Source organism: Ambystoma mexicanum, chromosome 3p (assembly GCF_040938575.1).
Source record: "Ambystoma mexicanum isolate Mex_15411 chromosome 3p, UKY_AmexF1_1, whole genome shotgun sequence".
Taxonomy (NCBI): Eukaryota; Metazoa; Chordata; class Amphibia; order Caudata; family Ambystomatidae; genus Ambystoma; species Ambystoma mexicanum.
The window spans coordinates 834,785,928-834,803,661 of record NC_090925.1 but is presented as its reverse complement, the minus strand read 5'-3'; the positions used below and the strand labels follow the sequence as shown (position 1 = coordinate 834,803,661).

The window sequence follows — 17,734 nt, the reverse complement described above, 5'->3', positions numbered from 1 at the left end:
GATTTCACATGCTTATCAATACTCCAGGTCATTAGACTGCACGGTCCATTCAGACTGCAGTAGATCCATCTCCCCACATACTTCTTATTATTTCTCAGGTTACAGGAATTATGTTCACTCAGGTGCATGAATACTGGCCTTGACATAGTCTCACATTTTTTCATCTGTCAGCTCTTTGGGTTTGCACCCAGGCCCAACATCAATCATGATTTTCATTCCTGTCGCTTTCTTTGCAGTCTTCTTGCATTGTGTGATTATTATTCTGACCACAGAGAATCCAAACATGATCATCACTAACAGGGCTCCAAGGAACTTGAAGATATTCGCCATCCATTGTGAAACCATGAGAAGATTGACGCAAACCAGCTGCTATCAGCAATGTCTTCCACTTCATCTTCCATCTTGACATGTAAGTTTGTCAACATCGTTATGGCCTCTGTCAAAGTGCCATTCTCGTCATCATGAGAAGGTATGAATGTGCAACATGATTCTCCGATTTTGGCACAAACACCTCCATCCATAGCTGTAATCATGCCCAAGACATATATTTTCTGGAGTGTCATTCGTTTTATGGCTCTCAGCTCTTCCTTGATAGCATTGAATCCCTTTATGGTAGTGTTTATTGTCTGCAGGAACTCCCATCTGGTTATCTGTAACCACTTGGCATTTCCCATTGTTTGGATCCCAGGCATAAAGATAACTGTAAAGACGGAGGCAGTTTTGCTGAACAATCTCTGCTCATACGGAATAGCATCAAATGCTTCTATTGATTTAGCTGAGAAGTAATTCTCCCTCTTTATTCGATCAAGGAATCCAACAGATCTCTTCTTTCTCAGGTGAGCATCTGCTTTTGGGAACTCACCAATGTTCAGGTCACTCTTCGGAATCACTAGTGCTGGAACATGAACAATCACTATAGAATATAGTCCTCCCCAGTCTCTGGGAAGCTTCATGTATGCTCTGTATCTGCATGCCCAGTAGTGGTCCATTATCACTACTGTCCATTCCTTCATTCCTGTTACATCGAAGATTTGCACACACTGTTGATTTTCTCCAACTTTTCTTGTGCCATTATTTCTGAAGCACAGTTCTGCACTAGCCAGAGGCACTATCTGCAACGGGCCTCATTTATCTTCGACCCATGTAAGCATCTTTGCAAGCCTCGGCCAGAGAGGTTTGCATCCTTTTTCTACACGTTCTATACCTGGTTTATGATGTCCCGTTACTGCCACAGTTCTGCATATGACTATCACTTCTTCCCAACCATCTGGAGAAAGTACTATTCCCCAGATCTGCATCTGGCCTCTCTCCTTACATCTTCGTATTTCTTCATCTGTCTTCCTTGGCAATTGAGCTTTTTATTTACTTCCCATCGGATTCCTGCTCCCTTCATGCCAGGCTGGTCGTATCTTACCACATGATCTCTGGTGTGTGTGCTCTCTCTCTTGTCTTTAAATCTTGCACATGCTCGTCCTCTTTTGGAGCTGCACATTCAGTTGCCCAAAACAAAGATGCTGTTCGACCCTGAAAATGACCTCTTGTATGACAGAGTGCAAGGTGGGTCAAGCAATGAGCCGCTTGGAAGTCTATCTCTAGAGCTATGAATATCTTAGACTTTCCCATAGCATAAAGTAGGAGAGCACACATATGACAATCCTCCTCAGAGATTCTCTTTCCTACCTCCTTCATGTGTTGATACCACATCTTGTTCCCCAAATGTGCTGTACTGTCTAGATAATCATTTAACTCATAATCATCTTCCTTTGCACTTCTCTTGGGTCTCTTTCTTTCCAAAAGAATACATGCAAAATGCTCATGGAGTACATCAGTCATCATCCTTCCTACAGGAGGAATCATGGGAACACTTGTCAGAGAAATGGGTGACTTCACATTTGTCACTGGTGTTGGAACAATCACATATGGCATTGGCCTTCTTACAACCTCTAACTCTGCATAGGTCACTGGAGTGGGAAGAATCAGAGTGATTTCTATCCTTTTGAAACCAACAATGTAAGCAGCGTGAATTAGCAAAAATAGAAAAGAAATAACAGATGCTGTGCACACATAAATTATGCACCAATACATGAAGCCCCACCATTGATGTCTCTCCACACGTCGTTGCATTTGCTCACTTTCTGGAACGGCATTATGCTCAATAAACCTCATTGTGCCTGTGTACTTATTTTTTAAGGAAGGAAATCACCTTTTTATTCAGGCAGTCTCGTTAAATGCTCAGGTAGCTGCCGAATTTGCAAGATTATTGCGGCCAAAATCTTCTAATCGCAGGGCCATTTTTAGAATCCTGTAAAAAAGTGCGAACATCAGTGCTGCACCCAACAAGAGCAGGATAAGCTCTGAGTATAAAAACAAAGACAGCGAGAAGGAGTCTATGGGTATCCACATCAGACAGGACTATTTGTCTGGCCAAAAAGAAACTCGGTGAGAAACAAATCAGGTAACTTCTCCCTCTTCCAGTCGTCAAAAAGGAAATCAAGATCGGGCATTCTTCATTTATATCAGCACTTTCTAAGGTCCAATTTCAACAAGTTCCTGTGGCTGAAGAATAGTTACTTTCTCACTCTTGCTAAAATATCTATAAAGAGTGTCTGGGGAAAACACAGTCCAAATGCACACTTGCATTTATTTAAACAGTAATCTTTGCGTCCTTCTTCCTCGTCATCGATCGAGTCTGCACGTGCTGAACTGCTTCTTCTTGACTTGCTTCTGAATCGGGTGGGGGTGTTCCGGTCTCACCAGCATACGGTTTTATGTCACTGAGGTGAATCCATGCGCATCGTTCTTGAACTTTTACGGCTAAGGGAGTGATATTCTACACAATGAAAGGACCACTAAATCGGGGCTCATGCCACTTCCTAGTGAAGTTGAGGATTAATACGGGATCACCAATAAAGAGGTTTGGTACTAATAAACTTTTTCAGATTCGTTTGCTGAATGGTCTTCATCTGTGTCCTGAGACCGACACCCCTTACGTCTGTTTATCTGAAATGACAGAGATACTAGCGGTCATACATGTTAAATACGCATGTAGCTCATTTTCTAACAATTCTGCAGTTATCTGGGCATCACTTCTACTCCTCGTTGGAGATGACAGGAGCGTTCTCATTCGTCTTCCTGTAACTAGGACAATGGGCGTGAGGTGGTGGTCAGACCAGGGCTGATTCCATAATGAATATAATGCTATGGGCAGACAGTACAGCCACCCCTTCTTTAGTGTCAATTTAAGTTTGGCGATTCTTTCCTTGAGAAGACTGTTGAGTCTCTCACATATCTCCTTCGCTTGCAGGTGATAAGCAGAAGAAAACGTATGTTTAATACTAAGCAATAGTCTGATTTGTTCAAATACTCCATTTAAAAAATGGGCACATTGTCAGATCTTAACACCTCACATAATCCACATCTAGGAAATACTTCTCGGACTAAAAACTTCACAGCACAAGTGGCATCAGGGTGTGTTTATGGACTTGCTTCAATCGATCTTGAAAAGGGGTACACCACCTGTATCCACTTTATACTTACAGCATGCCAACATAATTGATATTTAAATGCTGAAAAGGACCATTCGGTCGAGGAATTACTCCTCTCATTGTTCGCAGTGTGTGCCCAGCAGTAAACATTTGACATACGATGCAATTTACTACATAAAAAGCAACGTGTTCTAACAAATTTGGTACAAACCAGTCCTCTGCAATAGCTGCTGCAAGGCTTTCCCTAGTTACATGCGCAGGGTAGTGTAGCTGTTCTAACGCTACCCTCAATAAGGCTACAGGCATCACCGGTTTACCAGTGCTGTCCTGCCACCACAATGCTTCAGAGGGTGATAAAGAACACCCTCTCCGTGTCCATAGCTCCTTTTTTTCCTGCGGAGCACTACCGTGAACTTCCATCAACTGTGTTCTAGACGAATTATTAAATCCTTCGTTTACAATCATAATCATGACAATCTTTTCCTTTACATTAGGAGCATCAAAACTAAAAACATCAGGCGAATATCCAACCCTTTTGGCCTCTTCATCTGCAGCTCCGTTCCCGCATGAGATAAAGTCAGTTCTCTTAGTATGTGCTGCGCATTTAACTATTGCAATGGCTATTGGGAGTTGTAGTGCTTTAATAAGCCTGTCCAATAATGCAGCGTGTTGCACTGGATTGCCGTCCGGTCGGAGGTAGTCCCTCCTTTTCCAGCGTGCTAGCCCTGCGTGCACGGTTGTCATCACATAGGCGGAGTCACTGTACACCATTACTTCCTGCCCTGCGTGATTCTCGGGTGCAACAATAAGCGCCACCTATTCTGCAGCCTGTGCCGAAAAGTGAGACGTAGTCTTGCACTTGCCACCACTTCAAATTCCCCATTAGCTCTGTGCCTTACCACAGCTGAACCTGAATGCCTTTCTCCATCAGTTTGATAAATTTTCGATAACCCGTCAATAAAGAGAACCTCCCCCCCGCTAGAGAATTCTCCTTTACCCTTGGGATCTCATCATAGAACTCCTCATAATTTGAGCAGTCATGCACTTGCTCGTCCTCTGTCACAGGTTCAGCTAAAAACATGGCTGGGTTCACTATTTTACACCTGACTTTTTTGATTACTGGATTTGATATAACTACCTCATATGCAGAAGCCCTCTGAGATGTCAGTGTACCCTTAGGTTTCTCTAAAACAGCAAACAAAGCATGCTTTTCTTCCCTCATGTGAGATTAACTGACCTATGTACAACACCTCTTCCTGGCAATATTGTAGTTTCTCCTTGTCTACCTTGTATCCTTTGTCTGCTAAAATAGTCATTAGCCGAATCGAATCTTGTCTACACTCATCTTCTATCGTGCTACAAACTAAAATATCATCTACGTACTGCAGCACAACACTTGACAAATCAATATTGCACAGGTTCATCTGCAGGACCCTATTAAAGATCGATGGAGACTCACAATACCCTTGAGGTAAACGAGGGCTTTTCAGCATAGTCTGGTGAAACGTAAATTACGTCAAATCTTGAGAATCCTTATGCAATGGGATTGAGAAAAATGCATTTTTCAAGTCAATCACCGTGAAATATTGTGCCTCCGTAGAAATGCTACATAAAATCGTCACAGGATTTGGAACTAGAGGAAACACTACCTCTACAATCCAGTTAATTGGTCTCATGTCCTGAATTAAATGCCATGAACCCACCTTTTCACAGGGTACACAGCAGTATCACACGGTGACTCTGACGTCACCAAGATGACCTGTTCCATCATAGCTGATATAGTCTTAAAAATACCCTCATCTGCCTCTCGAGACATTGGGTACTGTCTTGCTCGAGGTAAAATTGCTTCTGGTTTCAGCTTAATCTTAACTTCTCCCACCCCCCTCAATAGGCCTACATCATAAGGACCTGTAGTCCATAAAGAGGTTGGCACTTTTTCCATGTCTTCATCAAAAAATGCGGGGCGCTGCCGTACTATCACCATTCGCTGTGGGATATCCCTTCTCTCTATTCTGATCCAATATGTAATACTCATCTCAAAAAATAATTTATTGTCTGACGAATTGTCCATAAACATATCTTTGTCTGTGATGTCAGTCAATCTATACCCTTCCCCACTGGCAATTACCATTCTCCATGGCCTGCCCTCATCATCAAATCCTTCAAGCATGACCAATTCCCCTCGCACTATGGCTGCCTGCACCTGGAAGGGAAAAATCTGTCCCCCTCTTCACCCATAGGTATCTGGCCTGAACAAAAATGTATCAGGTATCCTCATAATCTTACCCACTAGGCCGGGTAGCCATGTTAACAAAATGCACACCCCATTAAGAAAAACGTCTGGTTCTAATGGCATTCCTCGCAGAGCTATCTGCCCTGTAAAAGCCATGATAAATTCACACACATTTAAATAATATATCCCTGGCGTGGAACACACTATGCCTTAATCAGTGATAGAAATCATCATATTTAGCTTTGTCATTAAGTCTCTGCCCAGAACATTAACTATATGAATGATCAAGTGCATAATTCAACATATATACATCAAAAAGACGCACGCAATAACTCAGCAAATACATGGTTTTGCAATCATTTACATACATTACCTTTTAATAAAATATCCACATTGGTTTTATGTACCACAGAAGGTATTTACTAAATACCAAAACAATAGCTGCCACTTGTGAGGAGTCAGCAATGCAAGGCGGAGAACTTTTGGTTATTGTTCAAAATATGCCATATTATTAAATTATAAAAGTTATCAAATGCCTCACTATCCCTCACTAAGCTGATGAGGATTTCCCTGCCTATCTAAACTAAAGGGAAACACTCTAACACAGGGGGCCTCATTAGGACCCTGGCGGAGAGGGTATTACGCCAGCGTAGTGCATGGCGTACCTCTCCGCCATACTACGAGTTCCCGTAGCGCCATGGAGGTTTTCTCCGCCTGGTTTTACCAGTCGGAGAAAACCATGGCGCTACGGGACCTCGTTGTTAATTACGCCACCGTATTTTACGGTGGCGTAATTAACTCCTTCCCCACTCCCATTATACCCTATGGGGCAAAAATGGGAATGGGGAAGGGCAGAATGGGGATTGGGGATTTACCGCTCCGCCGAGGTCGGAATGGGGCGGTAAATCCGCCAACCCCCATGGCGCTATCGGCGGCTTTCCGCCATGCTTCGCGGTGCATTTAGCACCGCGAAGTCCGCCTGGGTCGTAATGAGGCCCAGGATGTCTGATCCTCACACTTAAACATCAAATATATAAAAGAACATATATGGCAATTCAAATAACAACAATAATATTCACAGTCTCTTTTGATAACCTCTGAATAACATGGGAGAGCTCCCCTTCCCCAGGATCAAAGGTAAACTCAGCTGCAATGTTCAACAAAAAGAAACAAGACAATCCATGTATGCGATAGAGTGTCGGTTCAGTTCTCGATGTCTCCAATGCCAAAGTAAGGTTTTGTTAACCAAAGTTCCAATAACTGAAAGGCTACTCCTCTTGGTGATAAGACTTTCCATTTTACAAAAATACCATCAATGTAATTCCCAGCCACGATGCTTTGCCACAACTTCCATTTGTCCAAGAAAAATGACCACAGTTCAAAGGAAATAGGACTTCTGAAAATGTTAATAAAGCACAGTTATTGGTTAACACTTAGTATGTCTCTCTTTACAATATTAGGAGTCATAGTAGGCATCTTTGTCAGGATGACTTCACAGCACTTCTACTTCCACTTCAATAACTTCAACTTCTACAAGAGTTTACCATGAGGGCCTCTGGCTTTGGGAAAGGCTGGTTTCAGTCTCAATTGGGGAATACCTGGTTCACGATTGGCTTGGGCAATGCTGGCTCTCTCCAACTTCAGATACAATGTTTAAACACTTCTCTTTGGTAGCAATTGTCTGCGTGAATAATCATTCAGAGGTCACTCTTCCTCTGAGAAGCGTAATTAGGCACACACAACCACTTCTTTATGTATTTTACAAAGTTTGAACTTTAACACTTGCTTTTCGTAGCAGTTGCTCTTCATGCAAGAGAAAGAGAAAATACCTGAATACACACAAGTGTTACTTTTCAAGTGTCCCGTAGTTAAATACTCAACAAACAACTTTGCATCACTTCAACTCTTACGCAAGTGATTATTAAGGTGGATACTGTTGCCAGCAGTGCTTGCACAAGGAATCAGAATGCTAGGTTTAACTCACCAGCTCATGTATTCCTTTCTCCACGTGTTGCACAACTTCTACAACTTCTAGCTTCACTTGGGACCCACATCCTTCCTCGCTGAAGGCGTCTTCGGTCCAGCCACTCAATTGAGGAGCTCCTCTCGCTTCTGAGACTCACAGCTTCACACCAGTTCCACACCACGGTCTCCAACACGCTTCCTGCTGCACAATCTCTGCAATTAGGCTCACATGGGGAAAGGAAGTCTTCCTGCACGCCTTCCACTGTGCACACTCTGCATACCAGATTTTTGGGGAACAGGACCCTCTGCAGAAATCTGCTGCATCAGAGTGTGCCGTCCCTTTGGTTCTCCCACTTCTGCCTGGATTGCCAACACTGTGCCTTCTTCCTTCTGCTTCTGCTACTATGGCATACGCTTCAGCCACAATTGTAGCTCCTTCCAATTGCCTCCACCTGAGGGGGGCCTTTTAAGCTTCTCAACTGCCCTCAGGAGTGGGCTATCAGACTTAATTGCCTGACTACTACTACAGGATGGCTCTTCAGCAATCCTCCACGTCCCTGTATTTATGGGATTATGGACTTGTAGCCACCAACAACAAAATTAATTCTCCTCAGTAACTTCTCGGTTTTATGGGTGGATGTATTTCCCTTGAGGCTATTCAAGGATGTGGGTGTAATTTTAGGGGGGGACAGGGAGGTTTGTCCCCCCAACTTTCATGGCACACCATGTTGTCCCCATTCATTTGGCTGGGGCACATTTTCATCAGATGTTATGTCCCCCCCAACATTTTCAGCAAAGTTACTCCACTGGGATGAACCATTAGAATGTATTTGTTGTTACAGAGGAAGGCAATTTATTTAAGGCAATATTTCTAAATTCCTTTACATTATACCTTTGTGGGTGTTAGAATGGATGTTTAGGAGATCACCCTTGTTAGTGAAACAGGCAACACTTCTGTGAAGTTAACCAGGAAAATTCAAGGTAGTTTGGAGAGCAGTCACGGCTAAGTGTCGGGAGTAGTAGGGGTGATCTGAGGTCTTGGATGAGCACACACAGCAGGACAACAAGAATTACCCTTAGGCAGTAGTATATCAAAATAACACAATTTATTAGGCCCAGAACAAACACAAGTGAATAATAGAAAACACAGTAATGCACAGTCACTTTTGGTCAATGCGGTAAAGTGTGGAATCCCGCCAAAACCTGTAACGACGGAAAGGAAACTAAAGGAAACACATCGGCAAACTCCAGAGATGGATAACCCTAACTTTAAAAGTCCAGCCCTATGAAGATTGGAGCCTTGTGCTCAATGTCAGGTCTGCGCGTAAAAGCGCTTGGTTGTGCATATAGCTACAAAGTACAATTTTCAAAGGGGAGGAAAAGTTAGAGAGAGGATTCTGGAGTGTAGAAATTCGGTTCCGAGAGTCAGGGGAGCATCTACTGCAGAGAACAAAGTGGTTCCCAATTTCCAGACAGCTATAGGAAGCAAAGGCCACCTGAGCCAAGGCAAGGACCACAAGGGATCATTTGTGCGTAAAAAAAGAATGGATGAACAAGGGGCCTCCGGTAAGTGGTATGCTTACTCACCGCCCTTAGCTCACTCTGGGTCCAAACTTGGCAGGTCTGTAGATGGTCACCTGGAGTACAAAATCCCTCTGCTGGTTTAGCTTCAAATTGCCTAGGCGCTGCAGGTGCAGATGCAGGTCCGGTTTACAACTGGAGCTGAATCTCTTGTGACGATTGCAGGAAAAAAGAAAGCACTGATGCAGCTGGTCTCAGAACACTTGAAGAAAGGCAGGAAAGTCACCAACAGCGACCACCACTGTTGCACAGTGACACTGGGGAACCCAAGTCTCGCTGTCTGATGCACGCTTCTCTCTCGCAGCCCAAAGCAGCTGGGACAGCGGATTTTGGCAATAAGATGCTTTGCATTGCTAACCAGGATTTCCCCAAAGCTCTAGCTAAAACTCGACAAGACAACGCTCCTTTGCAGGTGCCAAGGTTTGAGCTGGTCAGTCCACTGGAGGGCTCAGGGACACTTCCGAGAAGGCTCTTTTGCAGTGCAACAAGAAGAAGTTGAGAGTGATTGATCCCCCACTCCAAAGGGTTGAAGCACCTTTGCAGGCCTTCGGAGATGCAGCGCAAAGCAGGGGTCTCCCGAGATAGCAGTGGTCTGAGAGTGCCAATCCTTCTTCTGCACGGTTCTGTGTAGTCCTTGGATCTGCTTTGCTCTCTAGATACTTGGCTCTGTTTATATGTCGATTCGGACCTATGGGTAATCTGCGGATCTGCATTCAAGACCCCTCCACATATCCAGTGAGGGCTTGCACCCAGGTGGCCAATGGGGAGATCTGCCCCACTCATGCACGCCAGCAGTGGTCCAATCTGGGACCACTGTGGCTCTTATGCCCTTGTACACACCACACATCCTGGCACCAGTAGTGTGGATTGGGATCAGACAGTCCCAGCCCACTTCCTGGTCACCTACACATGTGACATGCATTATCCCGCTAAAAGTGCTGGCTTTTGCAGGTGAATGCATGCCCAAATAAGGACTCCATGGTCACAAAAATCAGGAGAAAGGGCAACGGACAAAATGGCCAAAGGAGAAGACAAAATACCTCATGGCACAGCCATGACGGACACTAGCCACAGTCAAGAGGCAAACACTGTTAGCGTGGTATGGCTTGGTAAACGTTCATAACAATACTTGAAAAAGCTTCTGCTGCCACCAGTCTACTCCTAGGCACATTATCCGGTTACCAAAAAATACTTAGTGGTTATCTAGGACACAAGAACCCCATTGCACGGTACTGAAATGTACTTTCGCAATGAAATACAGTTGCCAAAACTTTAGGTAGGGGTTTTGTGAGGGATCCGTAGGATTCATCACACACTTAAACAAAAAATAATCAGACCCATTCAAGACCATTCGTAACACTTACACACATCAACACAATTGCATACTTCTGTAAATATTTAAATGATAAAACTTAAACAAAAACAATCAGACCCATACAAGACCATTCGTAAGACTTACACACATCAACACAATTGCATACTTCTCTAAATATTTAAATGATAAAACAATCACGTATCATACAAATGAATCGTCTCCAATTTTGAAATAACAATCATTTAAAAAAAGTTGTCGAACAAGTCCTGCTAATAATAGTTGTTCAATACAGAGTCCACTTTTCTTTCATATTCTACAAATAATGTTCAGTATGACATGTTTCGACCACCTTCATGTGCATTGTAATTGTCAATCTAAATTTACTTATAAATCTGTAAAAGGTGTATGTGATACCTGTTAGTATGCAGTGAATTAGAATTCATTCATGTTTATCTTCTTTGTATGTTTTTCTCAAGAAAAGGAACAATGTTTTAATTTCCACACGTGTTTAGGATATTCCTGAAAGCATGATCTATTGTAATCAATTAAATTCGGATAGTCTTTGGCAAAGTTTATCAGCTAAGATCCTTCTTTTTATTCTGAAACAGTAACTTACTTGTGTATAACGTGTGGTATTCCTATCGTCAGCAGCTTCCGCGTCCGCATGTGGCATGCGCCATGTTGAAAAACACATTCATATTGTGTTGTGGTCACGTGGTTGGACACATGAGCCATCTTACACATTCTTATACGTCCAACATACACGTTTCACAGATATATAATTAAGTTTTCATTGACATTGATTATAATTCAGAACAAAGGAAACATCTTTTTTTCTGGTTTAGATTCAAGGTAAAAACAAAACTGTTTACAAATTAAATAGACACTTTCAAGAAACAGGAAGAATAGGTGTCCTTATTTCCAGTGCTTTATGGTCCTAGAATATGGGTTGGCCTACATGTGAGAGCGCTAAAGCATTGAATGTATTTCTCTTCTCTATTTATTTAGCGAAACACTGATGCTGAGCATGCAATAATTATGTCCCTGAAGAAGACCAGGTGCAACAAATTGCTAAGCACATAAAGGTGGTCGAAACATGTCATGTCGGACAATACCTATAGACTATGAAAGAAAGGTGGACTCTGTCTTGAACTACTTTTTGTTTAAACCACAGCAGTCACACTTGCATTTTCATCCACAAAACAGGGATGGAAATGCTTTTTTATTTTTTCAAGCATTTCACTGCAAAGTTTAACAGCCCGTCTCAGTGAACTGCACTCCCAGCAACCATGTGGTTGCTGGGAGCCTGTCATACATTACTCCTGACACTAATACATGACATGCAAGGTGGCTGAACAGCGCATTTTTGCATTATTGTCCGGACCCCCTGAAAGGCTCAGGTCACCTTTGTGAATAAGGAGGCCTGAGCATTTTAGCAATGAGTGCAAATGAAACTACTGCATTCTCTGCGCTCCTTAAATTTGCGTTAAATTTTTAGAATCTGACCCTGGTTTCCTAGTGTTAGAACCAAAGCTCGCAATATGCAATGATTCTTGGGTTGTCAGTATGCTTTGGAAGTTTTGGAACCAAAACACCCACCATGCAGTACTACTGAAGGCCTCTGCTGTGTGGCCACTTAATGTCAAAGCCACACTTCTGAACCTCCAGACTTCTAGATTCTCCCTCTGGGTTTTCCCAGTCTTCTGCCATGGGGTCACCTGCCACCTCGCCAGTCGTCCTCCCACTTCCTCACTCCCCCTTCGGAGTGGGTTAGCTGCCTCTCGCCATGGGCTCTCTCAGAGCTCTTGGTGTCCGTCATTCCCATCAGTGTCTGGGGTGCTTTGGGCATGGCTTCTCCTTGGTGGTAGAAGCTGTTGAAAGATGTCCTTCCACCTTCTGGGCCTAAACTGAATGGCATGTGAGAAAAAACTTGACTTAAAAATCAACGCCTGGGCATGGTCCAGCCAGAAGAGTTCTAGGCAAACGGAATGCGGGTTAGAGGGGGAAAGAGAGCGACTGCATGACCCGCAATGCATAAACTCATAGGCATGAAACACAACCCTGTGGTTGACCAAAAAAAAAAAATATATATGGTCATGAAAATGTACAGATGCCACACTAAGCTCCAGTGCCGTAGTGTGGAGGCAGGGACTGATTATAGGAGAGGTCAGCATGTGCAGGCAGGTCATGAGTGGGGTTATGGCTGCTGTTGTGCATGCGCTGCTGCATACCTATTTCTGTGTATTTTAAGCAGATGCATATCATGCTGTGGTTACTTAACATTCCTGGGGATTTCATCCCAAGAATGTGGACTAAAGGAAACCGGATGGCCTAAGAGCAAGTTCTAGTACACCTTATTCCCAATTGTACCTACAATGAACTAGTACTTGTCTAAAGGAGAAAAGAGGCAGAGGAAAGAGGCTTTTTGCTTCTGCTCAGCAGACTATGAAGGAATGATCTGACATTTACTAGGAGATACAAACTTTCCCTTGGCATCAGTCTTACTGCTAACCACATGTGGTGTATTCCACATTGGAGTAACGGCCTTCACGACCGCTGACCATAAAATGATCCCTGTCTTCCCTAATGCGAGTGAGAGAAGAACTGAACACAAGCTCCCATCAGGGGGAGAGAAAATTAAACCTACTGTAGAATCTTACAGACCAACCACTTTTCAAGCAAATACTGGAAAAGTCATCCCGTAGAAGAAACTTCACTCTTTCGGGCATCTTCTGGTTAAATATCCGGGTGGCCCACTGCCAGAAAAGTGAGTAGAAGAAAGCTGCGTTACTGGCCGAAGTGGTCATATAACCAATACCATGCAAGCTCATCCCTGTTCTTCATGATACACTTCAAGTACTCATGTATGCCCTTTCAGCTCATAAACTTAGTATCAGCTCCCATGGTCTACACCACTGACATTTGAGGTGGATGCTGGACCTGCCACTGAGAAAGTTTAAAATTTGATCACAAAAGGGTCTATTGCACCCCCCTCCGCCCCCAAAAAAAAACATTGTTACCAAAGAGGCATTCAATAAACTAGTTCTCCCTAGCAAACAGTAAAGTATCCTGGTAAAAAAAAAACATTTGAGGGAGACATTAAATGCCCTGGCAGCAGAAGGAAGTCAGGAGCGACCTGTTACCGACCAATGACACATGCAACGTCAAGTCCATCCCCAGCAAAAGGTCCTGGCACAGAGGAAACTGAATAAGGCTACAATATATAAATCCACTCCTCTGAAACCAGACAGGAACTGATCTGGTCCCGCACGAGTAGGACAGTGCAAGCAACCTATCAGCGGTCGTGTCCTCAGTAGAATGAATAAAGGAGCCCAGGTTCCAGCCTTTGCCACCTTGGACAACAATTGGTCAGCTGGACCAAGGAGATCCTGACACCTCATTGCATGGTGCTCTGAGGTACATGATGGGTCACTCTCAACCTCGCCACCACCACACTAAAAGGTGCAGTCAACCTTTTTAATAGGGATAGAGTGTCACAGGCCTTAGGCTGGTGCTTGGAGAGGAAAATTAGTAACTAAATGGTGTAAAGGAAGACAGGGAAGAAGAATGAAACGAGGCATAACAGAGCATAAAGCATAAAGCAGTGGTACTAAGGCTAAAAGAAATCACATAGCATAATTTTTTACAAAAAATACTCACATTTATTTGTGAAGCCTGATGAAGTTTGGATCTGAAAGATAAGACTTAGGACCCACCTGTTCAGAGGATCCCTGCTGGGGTCACTCTTTCCAAGTGAGAAACCAGTGCCACACTAGCACTGCCTTTGAAGATAGTTGGTTGAACAGACTCGTATTAGCTCACGAAGGGACTCCATGGAACAACCAACGTTAACTAAACACACTGATAAATCCTTTCCCGAGGAATCTAATACAAACATCAAATTTCAACCAATGGCCTGATGCCAAAAACAAGTGACTTCTTTTTTTTTTTTTATTGCATTAAGGATATATGAAGGTGGCCATTGAAGCTGCTTTCAGATGAGATTCTTCTAAAACAGGAAGCCAGGTCGTGCTCAAGGAAAGAGAGGGGCGCGCCTTTAGCAGATAGCTGCATTTGCTGTTATCAAACAAGATGGCAGGCACGTGGCAGTGTGCCAATGTTCATAGCTCTCAACCATTTGTGTCACAAAGGCGGGTGAAAACACCCGATTTTATTTTTGGCGGGTGAGAGGCCCATTGAAATGAATGGGCATGCAGGAGGCTTGGCGGGTGAGTCAGCTGTTTAGAAGGCAGGTGACACCCGCCAAAAGCGTGTGAGTTGAGAGCTATGAATGTTAGTCACATGACCGGCGCGTGCTGAGCATGTGACTGATTTGACACAGTTCGGCCTGCCTTCCCGAGGCACGGGCCAAGCAGCCACGCATCTTTTCTTAGAAGCTAATCTGCATATAGTTGCTTGCCAACTAGAAAGCAGAAGTACATTTATTTAATGATTTTGACATCCAGTTCAGTCAAGGAATAGCCTCCGATTGGAGGGTCCGCTCAGAAAGCATGCCCGAGCAATATTGTTTGTGAAAGTGTATTCCAGTCTATCAGGGCTCACATTTCTTGCTATCAACAATGGGAAAGAATGGCTCCCTGCACCCCTAAGTTCTTCAGCACGTGTTCCAGCAGAGGTAGAGCAGTTCTTTTACCTGCATCCTTCTAAGCCCCCCAGAAGTCTCCGACGTATCTCTTCCTGGCAGACTGTGCTTTTTTTCTGTTGAATGTTGGAATTGTCTCGTACTTAATCAGCTGTTGTTTCTCTCTCTCCCTCTCACTGTCTCTTGTTTCTCCTTCTCTCCTCCTTCCTCCCTGGTCCCGTCTCTTACTTGCTCTCTGTCTGGCCGTCTTTCTCTTTCTGGTGTTTCCGCTTTCTTTTGCTCTGTTCCTATCTGTCCTTCATTCTTCCATCTGTCTGTATGCATTTTTTCTCTGTTACACTTTCCTGCCGTTCATTTACCCTTACTTTTCAATCACTGCTTGGTGACCCTTTGTCCTATGTTTTCCTCTTTCTCGCTCTCCTCTTCTCCACCCCTCTCCTCCTCTATGGCTCAGTCTCTCTCTCTCTTTCTTCCCTTCTCTTCTTAACTTCATCTTTTTTCCATTTACTCTTTCTATCTTGGTCCTCTCTTTTGATCCCCGTTTGTTGCTCCTTCATCCATTTTATTATTCCTTCTATCACCATATTCGGTTTTCTTTTTCTTTCCTCCCTTTCGTTTCCATTCATTTCCTTGCTTCCTTTCCCTTCTGCCTTCCATCATTTCTTTCATTTCATTTGTTTGATTTTTAAACTCGCTTTCTACCTCTTCCCATCCGCTTTTCCTTCCTGTTTTCCCACTCCTGCCTTCCTTCCCTGCTGGGGTTTTCTGTCTTGTTTCCATTCCTTTGCTTTCTTCTGTTGTTTTTTCTCACACCCCTTCCATTGTCCCACTCCCCCTACATGTCTTATTTCTTCGCCCAATCTCTGTCCCATCTTTTCCTCCCATGTCTCTCCCTTGACACGTTATGCTCCTGCTATGTTTCTCTCTCTCCTTGCCCCCCTTTCTGCCTTCCCCTTGCCCTCCCCCCACAGCACTCCACGCTCTCGCGTAAGTTTGTGGAAGTGATGTCGGAGTACAACGCCACTCAGTCCAAGTATCGAGATCGCTGCAAGGATCGGATCCAGAGGCAGCTGGAGATCAGTACGTCACCTTGAATGGTTAACTGCAGTGGGAGAGTGGGGCCAAACCGGCAGGGGTGCGGACTGTAGGGGGGCAAACGTTAGAGCCACAGAGATCAAAGTGTGTTGATGGGTGATGCAGGACCCACTAATCATGCAGAGCCAGAGCACCCAGTACAGCCAAGGGTCCTGCAGGCTTGTCCAAATCTAGGCCTGAAGGGCCGGATCCATGTCAGGTTTTCAAGATACCCCTCATTAATATTCATGCAATACATTTGCATACATGATTCTAATTGTATGTTTATTTTTCCTCATGAATACTAAGGCCTGGAGTTGGACAACCCAAATACAGTATGTTAGTAAGCCTAGTAACCAGACATTTTACTGCATTAAATATGATAAGAATATAACAAACTTGGCTTGCAATTCTGGACATCCATTTAGAGGAGCATTGCAGGATGAGGAGCCTTTACTCCAGTTAATGTTATCATAATGTGCTTCTTGTTAGGAAATGTAATGAGTTATTTTTTGTGCTGAGTTGAACATGGGATTATGAAACGGGGGTGACCTTCCATCCATAATCTCCTGCACTGCTCCTTTTTCTGCCTCTATTCTCCGCCAGTCAACATCACCAATTCTGTTTAAAGGGGAGCTTGTAGGATGATGAACAAGGACAAAGTGCAATTTCCTTGCTGTTTATTCACCTAAAAAAAACCACACCAGACCTTCCATTAGCCTCCTACTGCGCCCTACCGCCTCCATACATTTCTGCCACAGGGCTATCCGGCAAACTATTAAGGAATGCCTATCCCCACTACAAACTGGTTGCTTGTACTGTACTTGAGAGCGACATTTGTGCATATCTCTCTATTTTATGGGCTGAATCAGTCATCTCTCTAACACATCTCAGAACTAATTTGGGCTAGAGTTATTTCTGATGCATGCCAGGCATAGCCTTCCTAGATGCTGTTTATTGTTCACCCATTACGTGGCTCCTTGCACCTCTGAGTCTCTGTACCATTGGTGGATGCAGAGGGGAGCGCCGGGCCTGCTGTCGCGGTAGGATTGCTCACGGGTAACGCGCTCGCGTTGGAAGTAAAATGACGCGAAGCAACACATGTTTGATCCCCAGGTCCGTGCTTAGAAATCTCTGGGTATTAAGCTTGTTATAAATAATCAATTCCAATTACTCCCTGAACCTGGAGGGATGAATGTAGCATGCTTCTCATCAACGGAGCGGTCCCTGAAACGAACTAGGCCTCTAGGATTCCATCCACTCCACCATTGTTATTTTGAATGTGCTTAGTAAGCAGTACATCAATATATAAGGCATTTGCTATTGACATATTTTTTCATTTATTCCCTATCTTTTACTGCATGCGTCTTCTACATTTTTATATGCAGTAAATAATCCCAGGAAATAACTGCCTTTGAATGTGTGAAGTATACTTGTTTTCTATTTGTTTGATTTAGGCCCTGCTATTTTTACGATAT

The 17,734-nt window shown here is 43.8% G+C and overlaps 1 protein-coding gene across 1 annotated transcript in view; it reads left to right on the top strand.

Moving 5' to 3' along the window:
- The window catches only part of LOC138580961 (syntaxin-1B-like), a 476,327-nt gene that overhangs the window by 344,039 nt on the left and 114,554 nt on the right, over positions 1 to 17,734 (top strand). Inside the window, exon 6 of the mRNA XM_069651920.1 lies at positions 16,154 to 16,262. Coding sequence (XP_069508021.1) covers positions 16,154 to 16,262 — 109 coding nt within the window. The remainder of the gene's footprint in view (positions 1 to 16,153; positions 16,263 to 17,734) is intronic.